Here is a 14,937-nt window from a genome sequence, read left to right on the forward strand (position 1 = left end):
ACATTCAGAAGTCTAGAGCAGGGATGGGAAATTTTGGTCCTCCAGCTGTTCCAGGACGGCAGCTCCCAACATCCCTTGCCATTGTTGGCAAGGGCTGATGGGAACTGGAGTTCAAAAACATCTGGCAGGCCAGAGATTCCCCAGCCCTTACCTGGAGGGACTCTTGTCGCTGGCTAAATAGTATCAGTTCAAGCACTTGGCTATTTGCTGGGATTGCCCATCACATTTATCTCCACAGGGCGATTCTAAACATGCCTACTGAGAAATACAATGAATTCAGTGGCACATAAGCGCAATCCTCTGCATATCTACGCAGAAGTAAGTCCTGCTAAGTTAAATGGACTGTGATGCTGTGCCTACTTACCTGGGAGTAAGGCTCATTGAACTCAATGGGACTTACTTATGAGTAGAATTTGTATTGGAGTCTGATATTTAATTTGCAAAAGGAAACCCCCAAGTGCTGAAAGCCCCGAACTTTCCCACTTTTTATAGCTCTTCAGAAAGAACAGAAGCAGAAGAAAAAGAAAGCAGAAGACAGAGGCAACTGTATGTTTATTGTTTATTTCAAGGGGCGCAACATGGCACCCTTGAGGTCTTCCTCTGGTGCCCACAGAGCCTCTAAGTCATGAGGCAGTGATGAGCTTACATTTTCCTCCCCAGAAAAGTATATAAGGCTGAAGGAGGGTGTTGGGGACAAGGGAAGCTGCCTTAGAGTCAGACAACTGACAAACGACAGTGGAATTTGCTGCCAAGGAGTGTGGTGGAGTCTCCTTCTTTGGAGGTCTTTAAGCAGAGGCTTGACAACCATATGTCAGGAGTGCTCTGATGGTGTTTCCTGCTTGGCAGGGGGTTGGACTCGATGGTCCTTGTGGTCTCTTCCAACTCTATGATTCTATTATTCTAACTGGCCCACCCAGCTCAGTATTGTCTACACTGACTTGCAATGGCTTTCTAGTGTTTTAGTCAGAGAGTCTCTCCCAGTCCTATATGTCCAGTTACAACCCTTCCCCTAGTGGTTCTCTTTCCCTTTGCTTGCTCTTTTACATCTATGTGCTTTTCCAAGTCTCAGATTATTTCAGCTAATTTGCACCCAGATTGCTTGGAAAAAATGAAGCCCATGAATGTGCACTTTTTCTCTCTTTCTGTCTCTTTGGAGTGAGGGGCTGACAGAGGGGAGAGAAGTGGCCAGAGCAGGTGGTGCTCATATCGCCCACTCAGAAAAACAGATCTGCCCATGGGCCTAAAACAGTGGGTCACCCATTGTCTATTTCAACAATATGTATTGTTCATGCCACTAACAAACATGCGTCACAATCTGCCAATTAAATTGTCTGATACGTAGCGATTTATGCAACCCACATTCCAACATTCCACCACTTAGGTCTGGGGAGGTGTGGCTATGGCTCCTTGGCAGAACCTCTAAATTTGCATGCAGAAGGTCCCAGGGTCAATCTGTGGTATCTCCAGACAGGGCTGGTACAGATCCTGGCCTGAAATATTGGCGAGCCTCTGCCATTGTAGACAATACTATCAATATGATCTAAGTATGACAGCTTTCTATGTTCCTGTGTTTGCTAGAAGTATGTTTGAAATTACTGAAGATGTTAGTTCATGTGCTTTTAATGTGTGTGTCTCTCTCTCAGTGTGTGTTTGTATGGACAACACCAGAAGCTGCCAAGGGAAATGTGTGTCTCTGGCTACAGAGACCTTCCTGTAGCTCCACTGTCCAGTCTCCTGTCCCAGAATAAATGTTTATAGTTTCTCCAAAGAGGGAAGGAGCGAAGGAGCACTCTTCCTGTTTGAGATGGGCGCAAAGAGGAAGCCAGGAGAGGAAACAAGCTCGTGACAAAATGCAAAGGAAATGTTCGGCAGCTTTAAGGCACTTGGTTTTCATTCTAAGGCACCAAAAATAGACTCTGCATTTGGGGGTGTTAACTTCCTTCCGTGAAGTCTCTGCATGAATTCAAAAGTTGGCAGCAAACCACAAAAATAGAAGAGAGGAAGCAACAAGACCTCTACATGGCAACCCTTAATTTCTGGTTCCCATCTAAAAGATGCCTTTTAGCTAGCAAAGGTTCGTGATGCAGGCCAAGGGGTTGCACCACTCCCCAGTTCTCTGTGGGTGCCCATTTGCCTGCCACCAAACCAAGCAACGACCTTGGAAACAGGAAACTGCTGATCAGCCTGCAATTTGGCACAAGGATGTAGGAATGTGGTCTGTTAGGGCAAACGGGGCGCTGCCCCACCAACCTCAGTCTTGATTCCCCCAAGCCCACCTGCTTTCTGACTTGCACTGAGTCCTGAAAGCAGGCTGTCTGCTCTGGCTGTCTGCTTCCTCATCTTTGGACTCAGTGTGGTCCTCCTTAAACTCAGCAGAAGGATGGGGACAAATAATAAGTTCCCTGGCTCCAAATAATAAGTTCCCAGTTGGGCTCATTGCTTTCCACCCCACCAATCCCAGTGGGCACTACTGCCAACCTAGCGGTTTGAAAGTACACCAGTGCAGTGGGAAGGTAAACGGCATTTCCGTGCACTCTGGTTTCTGTCATTGTGTTCTGTTGTGCCAGAAGTGGTTTAGTCATGCTGACCACATAACCATCTGTGTGTGGACAAACGCCGGCTCCCTCGGCCTGAAAGCAAGATGAGTGCCATAACCCCATAGTTGCCTTTGACTGGACTTAACCGACCAGGGATCCTTATTTTACCTTTACTGCCTTCAGGGTGGGGCTTTAGGGGAGAAATCCAGAGCTCCAGTCAGCAGAACGGCCAGGAGGGACCCCAAATGCAAGACGGTCAGCTTACTGCATGCATATGCAACCTGATGCCCCCCGGAAATGTTGAACTACAACCATTAACCCCAGTATTCCACAAATGTCACTCTCTGGAGAAGCAGATCGCTGTGTTGTCAGCATACTGCTGCCAATGTCCTCCAAGACTGGATGACCCCACTCAGCGCTTTCATGTAGATAGATGTTAAGCAGCATGAGGGATGAAATCAAACCCTGAGAAACCCACGGGGCCAAACGACACTTCACAAGCATCATCCTCTGAGAAAACCATCCAAGTAAGATCAGAACCACCACGAAACAGTGCCGTCCACCCCCAACGTCTACAGCCACTCCAATACCATGGTCAAAAGCCACTGGGAGGTCAAGAATAATGAACAAGGACACATTTTCCCATCTCTCTCCCAACAGAAGTCATCATACAGGATGACCAAAGCAGCTTCTGTGCCAAAACCAGGCCTAAAACCCAATTGAAATGGATCTAGAAAATTGGTTTTCACCAAGAGAGCCTGGATCTGATCCATGACCACCTGCTCAAGGACCTTGCTCAAGAAGGGGAGATTGGCCACTGGCCAGTAATTACTTAAATTTTCAGAAACCAGGGAGTGTTTATTTAGAAGTGTTTTGACCACTTCCTCCTTTAAGCAAGCAAGCAAGGACAAACCCATCTCCTGAGGAGGCATTAATCACTTCCCTGGCCCAGACAGCTCCCCTCCCTCCTAGTTTTTATCAGCCAAGTGGGTCAAGGGTCAAGGGTCCCTCTGCATAGATTCACTGATGTGATATCTGGGTACCGTATTCTCCAGTGGCTGTTCACAAGATGCTCATCTGCTTGGACCTTTGGCCCAATCCAAGAGAGAATTTATTACAATCTTAAACATAGGCTAACATTGTTCCCTGCAGTTCCTTGCTTTGCTCTGCATGCTTAAGAACAAGGATCTCCCTCTTCAGCTTTCTGTGGCATATGGCAGGGCTAATCAGCTGTGAAAATATCTCACAGACAAAGAGCCCATTGGGGGTTCCTTCAGCCTGCTGCAGAAATCCAAACTTGCCTTCCTCCATTGGGTCTACTACAGTGTAGATGATGTATTTTTAGGCTGTGTTTATTTATTGACTGTGTTTTAAAACGCAGCTCTGCAGCCCCCGAAAAGCCGGTTTCCTCTTCCATTGAAACCAATGTTGATATTGGCTGGCAACTGTGTGATATTGTGGCGCTGATTTGTATTGGCTCAGGCAGAGCATAGGCGGTGGTGTGTTCTTAGCAGGAAGAATAGACTAAGTGCCTACCTAGTAATCCAAAGACAGCCAACCTGGTGCCTTCCAGATGTTTTGGACCACAGTTCCCATCATCCCCAAACAGCATGGCCAATGGGTCACGGATGATGGGAATGAAAGTCCGCAACATCTGGAGAGCACCACGCTGGCATGACCGACCGCTGTAGTCCATGTATTGGTAATATTGAGGCTGCATTACTGCAATGTGTTCTACATCCAGATGATGCAGAATGCAACATCCAGACTGTTGATGGGGGCATCTTGCCAACAACACGTGATACCATTGCTAAAACATATGTGCAGGCTGCCCACCTACTACCAAACCAAGCTCAAGGTCTTTGTATTATTTTGCAAGGCTTTGAACACCTCGAGTCCAGGGTACCGTAGGGACTGCCTAGGTTCTTATATCCCAGCTCAGTTATCAAAATCGTCTTCAGGAGCATTATTGGTTGCCTTCTGCATTGGTGAGGCTCATGAAGTTGTAGAGCCTTTGGCATCCTTGGCCAAGTCCCAATGCTCTGCCAACAGATTCAGCAGCCACCTTCTGTTTCAACATTTAAAAGCCTGCTGAAAACTTTCCTAAGCTGCCAAGCTTACACCGCCAGTTAAGAAGGTATCTTTCAATAATGGCTGTTTGATGTTCTCCGGTTTTAATTTTTAATGTCTTTTTATTATATATAGATATGATTATAAATCACTTCCATTTTTTATGGGATGGAGGTTCTGAATATAAAGAGCAGGAGAACAGAAGACACTTGAACTGCACTGAGTAATCACAGTCATCTCTAGCCTTTTAGGGCAAAGCAGCAGCTGGGATCCTTGGTCCAGGTCACAAAACGCCTCCTGAGCACTTTTCTGTTTGCAGATGCAAACATCGCAACTTGTGGCCGGGAACTTGACAGGCCGCAGGAGCACACTGTGCCTTCCTTATTAGGCAAAGACTCTCTGAAGCTCTGCGAATTGCATCTGGTTTGTGGCTTATCTGCTGGAGGATTTTTGCCGTTTCGTAAATACAGCACAGCCAGACAATTCACCCAGCTGGGCCGCAGCAAGGAGAGGTGTTGTGCAGGCCTCGTAAAACGGCTGGCTTTGCTAGATGGAGCAGGGGGAAAAGGACTTGTTGGAAAGAGCAGTGCCGTTCTGAGAAACGGAGGCTTGTTCACCCGCAGCAGCCAGCTGCTTGAAAAAAGGCCTGTTGTGCGTATGCCAGATTCCGCCACCCGATGGCCAACAAGTCATGCATGTGACTCTGCTGCCATGTGCGCAACCTCCACTTCTCTTTGGCAGCTTCCCTCACAGGCTGGGAAAGGGATGTTTGCAGTTTACAGGCCTGCAGCCTGCGCAGCCACAGGGGAAAGACTTCAAAAGAGCAGGAGTTCAGAGAAGAGGTCCCAAAGGCAGCAGGATGCTACATTTTTAAGCGATACGGTACATATTATAGTCTCAAATGGGTCCTCTCTGTAAGGCCATTCAGTCCAGAGTAGGGAGGGGGGTGGGATTCAGCTAGGTTTGCATTTTAATGCAGATCTACCCCCTGGCGTAGCGGCAAATTCGGAAGTGCAGTGTTGCTTCATGAAAGTCACAGCCTCATCGCTGCACCTTTCTAGGATTCTACAACCTTCTGTTGTTGTTGTTGTTTAGTCGTTCAGTCGTGTCCGACTCTTCGTGACCCCATGGACCAGAGCACGCCAGGCACTCCTGTCTTCCATTGCCACCCGCAGTTTGGTCAGATTCATGTTTGCAGCTTCGAGAACACTGTCTAACCATCTCATCCTCTGCCGTCCCCTTCTCCTTGTGCCCTCCATCTTTCCCAACATCAGAGTCTTTTCCAGGGAGTCTTCTCTTCTCATGAGGTAGCCAAAGTATTGGAGCCTCAGCTTCACGATCTGTCCTTCCAGTGAGCACTCAGGGCTGATTTCCTTAAGAATGGATGCGTTTGATCTTCTTGCAGTCCATGGGACTCTCAAGAGTCTCCTCCAGCACCATAATTCAAAAGCATCAATTCTTCGGCGATCAGCCTTCTTTATGGTCCAGCTCTCACTTCCTTACATCAACTACTGGGAAAACCATAGCTTTTACTATACGGACCTTTGTTGGCAAGGTGATGTCTCTACTTTTTAAAATGCTGTCTAGGTTTGCCATTGCAAACAACCTTCTAAGATTATACAATAATCTTATAATTCAATATAACAATGATGGAAGACGATGGATGCATTGCAGATCTCCATGTGTTGCCTTTAAGCTATATGTGCTGTTTTCTGTGCACATAGACAAGCAAATGTTTTTGAATGCTCCCTTACCTTCTTTGAGACTCAAGTTGTGCTTTCGTTGTACAGTGGTACCTCGGTTTAAGAACAGTCCTGTTTACGAACTATTCGGTATGAGAACTCCGCAAAACCGGAAGTACAGTGGTACCTTGGGTTACAGACGCTTCAGGTTACAGAATGCGCTAACCCAGAAATAGTACCTCGGGTTAAGAACTTTGCTTCAGGATGAGAACAGAAATCGTGCTCCGGCGGCATGGCGGCAGTGGGAGGCCCCATTAGCTAAAGTGGTACCTCAGGTTAAGAACAGTTTCAGCTTAAGAACGGGCCTCCAGAATGAATTAAGTTCTTAACCCAAGGTACCACTGTAGTGTCCCGGTTAGCGAACTTTACCTCGGTCTATGAACAGAAGCTGAACAGTGGAAGGGCACCGGTGGTGGGAGGCCTCATTAGGGAAAGCGCGCCTCGGTTTAAGAATTGCTTTGGTTTAAGAATGGACTTCCGGAATGGATTAAGTTTGTAAACTGAGGTACCACTGTACATTATGAAGACCTTGCCCACTGTTCTCTGGAAACTGAAGCGCCTTGTGCTTTCAGTGTTCCTCAGTGCTTAGCTTTGGAGGCTACAGATCAACGGCTTCTCAGTGTTCTTCCTGCACACCTTCTCCAGAGTTAGCCTTGGAGACGGTCCTCAAGGGCCGGCACAGCTCCTTTCACCTTGATTGGCCTCAAAAAACAACAATAGCAGGAAGGGCTGACTGGCTTGGCTTTTCCTACATTAAAAATGCCCCCTTAAACATAACACGCATTTCACCAGATGCCAGGATTGGACACCCACCCTCTGTTCTGAACAAAGTGCAAAGAGATTCTCTGTGTGAGGAAATGCCTTTTCTCCCACTAAATGGGGAGCAGACCCCACAGCATTCGTCTCTTTTTCTGCTCTTTCAGAGGTAGCAGTCATTTTGTGTTATGCTACACCCACATGGCAGCCATTTTGCGACTTGCATCTATGGAAATTTCTATAATTTCTAGGTGTACCCACTGTCACCAAAAAGTTTTAAGACTCCTGAAATGTTTGCATGTCCTGTTGGTTTTGTTTCATGCTCTATAGAGCACACTCCACATTATGGGGGGGGGGGGGGTTGTTGAAACATACCCTTAAGCCCAAAGAGAAAAATCAAGACACTCAGAAAATCTTGGTTTAATATATATATATATATATATTAGTTTCTCAGGATTTTAAGGACTTGGGTCACCAGTTATCAATATGTGTGCCAACTACCTCATAGGCTTACAAGGATGCCACACTTTTCAGAATGAAATATTTTGGAAAGCGAGTTCTCCCACAAGAGATTCAATCCAGCCGGTATTGCCGAAAGAGGCTTTAATTTACTCTTATTTACAAGATAGTATAGAAAAAAAGTTTTAAGTTACTGTTAGTATATAGGTTGTAGAATATGTAGCTTCTAAATTTATGGCAGGGGGGAACCAGCTGTGACAATTCAAGAGGTGACTTTTTTGTTAAGGTTCCTATGGAAAGCACTTTGAGAAAATATATCAGACAGTTATTCAGTGTAAATTAAATATGTACGGCATAAATGGATGATGCAGGAGATACTAGCAGGTATTTCCTTCAGTGCGTAACTAGATAAATAAGGGCCAGTTCACACATTACATGGGGTATAGCCTGTCATGTGCAGAAATGTGTCTGTGTGGTTTTGGCTCCAACATGTACAAACATCACTTTCTCTACACTTTATGACTGACAGTGGAACGTGTGGCATGACTTGGTGTTTTTTTAAAAAAAGCATTGTGTTAAGAGGTGATGTGCGATCTCTTTTTGAGGTTGATGGCAGCTTGTTCACATGTGCAGATCTCCACGCGATGCTTTGCTGGAGATGAAAAGGCATGTGTGAACCAGCTCTTTTTGCAAACATATGTTACATTCACAATCATACATTTTTTAGGCACACACAAAAGCCGTCATGGGGTATACCTAAAACAGTTATTGGGGGGGGGGGAGTAGCCCTAAACACAAATATCTATCACGCTTTATTTAAAAGGCAAGCTGCTAGTGCAAAACAATTGCATATATGCTAAAGAGGAGCCCAGCTTCAATCCAGTTTTGCTCCAAGTTTGGAGAACTAGAACTTAGATATAATCATGTGATGAGTCACATGATCCGAGCAGCAAAGCTCCCCAAAGGCCAAGCTGGGAAAGCAAAGAAAGGCAAGGGAACTAACCTGAGTGAACATAATGAGGTTGTTAGCTATTGGGTAACCACTTTTGTGGTGTACGTACAACTATTCAGGGCCAGCTCCAAATTTGAGAGTCCCCTTACATTGGCAGGTCCCTCCACAGCAGCTGGGGCAGGCAGCTACAGGCCACCATTTGACATTTCCCACAATTCCTCCAGCACAGCATAACTCTGGGGTACTGTGAGACATTAAATGGGAATGTAAAATGCTTAAAGAAGAGCTAGACAACCCACAGTGGGAAGGTGCAAGCGTCATGTGCAAGTGTCAGTACTGGTGGAGACTGCTGGGACAGCAGAGGTCCCAGCAATTGCTTGAGGGTTGCCAGACCCTGGTATTAGGGCCGAGGTCAGGATTAAAGAAATATGCTCTGAAGTCATGTGGGGCACCACGGAGCAAGAACTGGAAGTCAAGGGACAAAAGCCTCCTGCCACCCTGGAGAACCATTCAGCACCCATTGTGCCTCACAACGGGCAGGGTGCCTGCCCTTCCAGCACCCTCATTTAGAGCCAAGCCAACCTTATAAACAAACCCTTCAAGGCAGCTTGCCCACCTGCCCACACATATATTTGTTAGTTATTTGAGGCTGGCCACCTGGAGGCAAATTTTATTCATCAGACAGGTTGTTGTTTTCAAGCCTGTTATAGGCATTCACACTATGCTTTGTATTAAAGCGCTCTGATCTACACCAATTTTGTAGGTGATGCAGAACACTGGTGGGCACTAGGTAGCTCTTGAGGCACTTTGCTAGAATATGAAGAATTCTACCTTTCTTTCTCTCTTTCTCTTCCTTCCTTCCTTTCGAGGAGGGGGTTCCAACCCTCAAAGGTGCAGAAAAAACAAAAATGAGCTAAGCCCGTCCCTTTGGGCTTTGTTAAGTCACTGTTCACCTCACTCACTTTCTTCCTTTACCCTGCAAGAATAGTTGCATGGTGTATTCATCAAGAGCACAGGTCCACTGTGCTAGAAGTCAGCAACAAGAAGCCCCAATGGGAAATCTCCCTTCCTCCCGTGAAAGCAGATGCATCATTCTCTGCCTCCACCCCACCCCACTTGCTTGCCAGTGTACAGATAAAATGAAATCCATGGCAAGGCTTTGCTAGCTGGCCATTTGAGGGGCTGGGGGTAAGGGGCCTCATCCAGGAAAGCCAGCCAGGGTCATAGCTGCTAAGTACCGCTGTTTCCTGCCACCTAGCCTGCACTGCAAATGATTATTCACCATTCGCTCGTTTATTAATGTGGTGCCAATTTAATGCCCGCACAATTGTTGTTGTTGTTTTAATGACATGTGAATGTTAAAAGAAGCATCTGAGGAAAATGTTAAGCACAAGGTTCCCACACGTCAGGCCCCAGAGCGCAAGAAGGGCTCATGTGAGAAAAAAGCAACCAAGCAGAACTGAAAGTAAGTTATTCTGATATCATGAGTCCTGGAAATGGATAGCATTCATTTCATTGGGGAGGGGGAGCAGGTGTGTAGAAATAGTAATACTGGGGGTTGGGGGGTGCCTATGCTCATGGGTCTTGCAAGGGTCGTTTTCCTAACATTAGCCCCTTGTTCATATGGTTGCCAAAGCTGCTGTACCATTTGCATGGTGGGAATGAAGGCGCATGCCCTCTCCTCCTTCACTGCGCATCTAATGCACAATAAGGTCATCTCCACATTAAAAAACAAAACAGAGTTGAGGAGAGCTGTGCATGCGTTGGCTTCCTGTGGGGGAGTGCCATGCACCCCATCCTCTGCAATTTGCAGTGGATGGCTAGCCTGGCAAGGATAGGAATTCTGCCATTGATGGAATGCAAGAAGGTTACTATCCACATCCCCTAAGTGCTTGCTTAAGTCTCTGACTGGAGTCTCACAGCAAGTAGTTAGTGACTCTTCACACCCTGTTTCCATTTGATGCTCAGGATCCAGCTGGACAGCCAAAACATAAACTAGCAGTTCCCAAACTTTGGAGACTTCCCCTGCTCCATCTCTTTTAAGAGCTTACTCTGCCTCCATCTCTCTTAAAAACAGCAACTTACTTTTCCCAGCCTCAGACCAACCACCTGCTTTAGCTGGTAGGTTTATAGAGATTCTTGTGTGCTGCAGTTTGTGTTATCACTTCCACTTGCAAGAATCTTGTGGGTCAGGACAAATGGCTATTAAAGGTGGGTTTCAGGAGGTGTCCCATCCCTGTTTTCCCCCTACTCTCTTGCCAGGAAGTAAATAACCCCCAGTTGATCAAGGCTTTCAGTTGCTGTTTGCAGAACTGCTGCAAAGGGTCTCCAAGAGAGCAAGAAAAAGAGGAGAGAGAAGCCCTTCCCTTGTCCTCTTAACCCCCCTGCTGCTGTCCCCTGACCCACCAGGGGGTTCCAGCCCACAGCTTGAGCTCATCAGAGCAATACTTTAAAATTACGTTTCCCCCTCCTTCATAGCAGTGCGCAGCAAGATGACAGCCCCCCGTTTTCAAAACACCGACCTAGCGGAATAGTGGAAAGTTGTGCTGCGATATGGCAACATTTCAGCTAAGCCACAAAAAGCAGAAGCGCCTTCCTCTCAGGGAGCACTTCTCCTATACAGAGTCACTAGATCCTTCTGCGCCCCTTTCCGAAGCTCGGCCGGTTCCTTTTTCAGTTCTCCTAAATCTCTGATCTCTTGCAAGACCTGCGAGGCTTGCTGGAGCTGCTTTGCCGCCTCGTTGAGCAACGTCTCAGCATAGATCGGAGGCCCGTTGCTGCCCGCCTGGCCCTGTTCAAATCCCCCCTGCAAAACCTCCTTCAGAAGTTGCTCTGTTCTTTCCTGCTCGCTGGCCACTTTCCTCTCCATCTGGGCCACTTTGGAGGCAGCTCCCCGCTGGAGGAGTGGTCCCAGAAGGGGCTTCTTGGCTGGTTCCAACAGCAGGTCCCCTACGGAGGCACAGCGAGGCTTGGGAACTGGAGGATTTCCTTCAGGTTGCAAGGAGGGCAGCTGATCTTTAGTCGCCAAGTCCAAACTCTCCTTATGTGCTTCTTGCTCTGACAAAGCTTCTCCCTGCCCCTCTCCATCTTGGAAAACAGTCTCAGAGGTTTCATCGCCAGCAACACCGGGGCTTTCACCATTTGGGACATCGGGTGGGCGTCCGCCTTCAGAAGAATCCACCTCTGAGCTGTTCCTGTTCAATTTCATGCTGGCTCTCAACTTCTCTGACAGAACCTTAGGAGGAGGAGCTGGAGGTTTCAGCGTCTCCTTGGCTGCTTCGGATAAATTTTCTTTACTTCCGTGCACAGACAGATCAACAGCCTCATCCTCCAGCTGCTCAGAAGCTGGACTGTCCCATGTTACCTTCATCTTATCAGATAAGATCTTTGGGGGAGGAACTGGAACTTTGGGAGCGTTTTTGTGGGCCTCCGTTAGGTCCTCTCCGTCTAGGGTGGCTTCAGGTTCTTCGGCGTCATCGCCTGCAGCAGCAACATCTTCTTCCGCAGAGTCCGCGTTGTCACCGGGTGCTGCTGTTTCCTTTAGAGGCTTCGCAGGAGGCACAAGGGGCTTCTTGGCTTCTACATCTTTGGGCACGGAGTCGGTGCTCGGCTTCTCCGAAGGAGGCATAGGCGGTTTCGTAGGTGGCATGGGTGGTTTGGGGGTCTCCTTTGGAAGAGGAACGTCGGCAGCCTCGCTTGTGTCCACCATGACGGATGGAGGACCGCTGTCTGGTACGTCCAGGTCAAGCCTCAGGATCCCATCTGACACCCCACTGGCAACCTAGGCAAGGAAACAACAAGACAGATGTTGGGCATCAGGCGGCAGCAGAAAGGGAGATGGGAAGCAGGGCCACCCCAGCAACTCCACTGAGACAATAGCTCCACCAGGTTCTTCCCTTCCGCAACTGTCTTTTGGCAGCAGCCATTCCATCAGGCTGCAGCTAAGGGAAAGAAAATAAGCAGAACCACCCCATCAGCTCTGCTGGGAGACCAGCTTCATTTGGCTCCTCCTCTCCCTGAACCATCTCCATTCCACCTGGTCATTACAAGACCTACGCTTTTTTTAAAAAAAGAAGTGACCCTTGCTTGTTTTTCCCCTCTCCAGATCCCTTTTTCCTTTTGTGTCATGTCTTCTAGACTGCAAGCCTACAGCGGGGATTGTCTGGCTTTTATTGCTATATGTAAGCTGCTCTAGGAGGTTTTTTATCAGAAGAGCACATTAAAAGAAGATTTACATGTTAATCAGTCCCTTGAGCCACCTGGCTTTCAAAGAACAGTTGAGGAACTCCTGAAACCAAAAAGGCAATTACAGTCCTCCCTCGGCTTATGCAACCACGTAAACTTTGGGTTGTGAAAGCGGCATGCGCAGAAGTGCTCTATGCACCACGTGCATGCACAGAAGCGCTACATCACGCCACGTGCATGTGCAGAAGCAGCACCTCTAGTTGCAGAAACCTTGGGATCCGGCCAGAGCTCCGGAATGGATCCCGTTTGCAACCAGAGGTACCACTGTACTACAGAGCTAAAATCAGGCATCTGACACAGGCCCTGAGTATGCACCACTAGTTTTCACCATGCATTTATTTTTTATTTTAGTTAAGTTTTCCTTAATGTGGCAGGTTCACACAGCATGTAGGCAGACACAAGAGTGAGATCTGATCTCATCTTCCCTCCTTATGCAGAACCTCAAACATGAAGCAAGTACTACAGAGGTCCTTCCAGCACTGCTGTCGGACAACAGTAACCTTGGTTTTACTGTCTTCCTTCCAACATAGAACTGTTGTCTGGAAAGTATGTCACATGGGTCCCTCACATCAGCCTTCACTAACCTGGTGCTCGACAGATGTTTGGGACCGCAACGTCCATAATCCGCAGGCAGCATGGTTGTGCTGTCCAAAACGTCTTGAAGAAACCATGTTGGCTTAAGGCTGTGGGTGGTTTGCATGAGTAGAGCCTTCTCTTGCCCAGGAGGGCCATCCCTCCAATATGCACCTTTCCTGCCTATTGAGGTCATCATTTAAGTCCTTCTTGTGCATCCCCTCACCATCAGTGAGGGCGTCCGTGGTGACTGTTTTATTCCTTTGGGCTTTCAGTTTGGAGTGACTGTGATGCTCTGGCAATTCACTTTCACTCTACTGGTTATTATCGATTTTTAAATCGTGTACATGTTTAATCTTGATTTATGATCGTTTTACTATCATTTGGATTTGGCTTGTTGGCTAGCAGTTTCAGAGGCTTCTGCCAAGCAGCAACCTAGAAACATTTGGACTAAATATAAGCACCAAATTGTAAGGTTCTGTGCACAGGAGAGGGGCGGCATGAGAGCCCAAGGCTTGATCCCATAGCTTGCAGCATAAATAACTTACATGCAAGATTTACTACAGATCTGGAGGTGAGGGGACAGGAAAATGTGCTATATATAATTCCCTTGTCCAAAATTAATCATATACCATATAACAGAATATGTACTTCCAGAACTCTTTTTCAGCCGGAACTGAGTTCCGGCACATCAGTTGTGCACAACTGCCATTCTAAGAGAAGAAGGGAGGTGTTCATAGTGAGTTCTGGCACCTCTTTTTCTAGAAAAATAGCACTATATATTTCACACATATACATGCAAAGACAAAGACTCTCAGCTAACAAATTTAATATTTGCTGTAATGACTCTGTTCATCTTTAAGGTGACACAATATATTCTGATTGTTTTCACTGCAAGAAACTAATGTGGCTACGTGCCAGGAAATTGTTTACAGGGGGAAAGCCATAGCGCAAGCATGGCCAAACTTGCCCTCCAGCTGTTTAGAGACTACAGTTCCTATCATCCCTGACCACTGGTCCTTTTAGCTAGGGATGATGGGAGTTGTAGTCCCAAACTTGGAGGGCCAAGTTTGGCCATGCCTGCCATAGCGCATAGCTGTGAATGCAGATGGTCCCAGGTTCAATCCTCAGCAATCCTGCAGTTGGGGATGAGAGAGACTCCTGCTTGAGACCCTAAAGAGCCACTGCCAATTAGTGCAGACAGTACTGAGGTGGTTGAACCAATGGTCTGACTCAGTATACAGCTGCTTCCTAGGTTCCAAAGGCTGAACATATTGGCTCTTGTGGTGCATTTAAGATACAGAATTCAGACTACCAAACATAAAAAGTGGAGTTGGGTTTTTTTTCTAGCCTTGATTATTACCTCTTTGAGATGGTATCTGGTTGGTGGACGACGGCCCTGAGCCAATTTTGCTCTATTTCGTGTCACGTGTTCCAGAGAGAGGTCTGGATCAACCTTCACCTTTAAACAGGGAAGAAAACAGAGGAGGGAAACAACATCACCTTCTTTGCCCATGAATGGATGAAGACTAAAGGAATCCATTTCCAACCCTGCCAAAACTACCAAGTTTCACACATTAATTGATACAGCACAGAAATCAAT

At 47.1% G+C, this 14,937-nt stretch overlaps 1 protein-coding gene across 1 annotated transcript in view; it reads right to left on the reverse strand.

Annotated features, from left to right (window-relative positions):
- Positions 1–7,530: 7,530 nt before the first annotated feature.
- Positions 7,531–14,937, reverse strand: part of PLEKHO2 (pleckstrin homology domain containing O2) — a 34,843-nt gene continuing 27,436 nt past the window's right edge. Inside the window, exons 5-6 of the mRNA XM_083412084.1 lie at positions 14,698–14,796; positions 7,531–12,297 (exon numbers count right to left, since the gene is read on the reverse strand). Of these exons, the coding sequence (XP_083268210.1) occupies positions 11,116–12,297; positions 14,698–14,796 (1,281 nt within the window). The 3' untranslated portion in view covers positions 7,531–11,115. The remainder of the gene's footprint in view (positions 12,298–14,697; positions 14,797–14,937) is intronic.

Source organism: Podarcis tiliguerta, assembly GCF_965153285.1.
Source record: "Podarcis tiliguerta genome assembly, chromosome: 14".
In the NCBI taxonomy this organism is placed as follows: domain Eukaryota; kingdom Metazoa; phylum Chordata; class Lepidosauria; order Squamata; family Lacertidae; genus Podarcis; species Podarcis tiliguerta.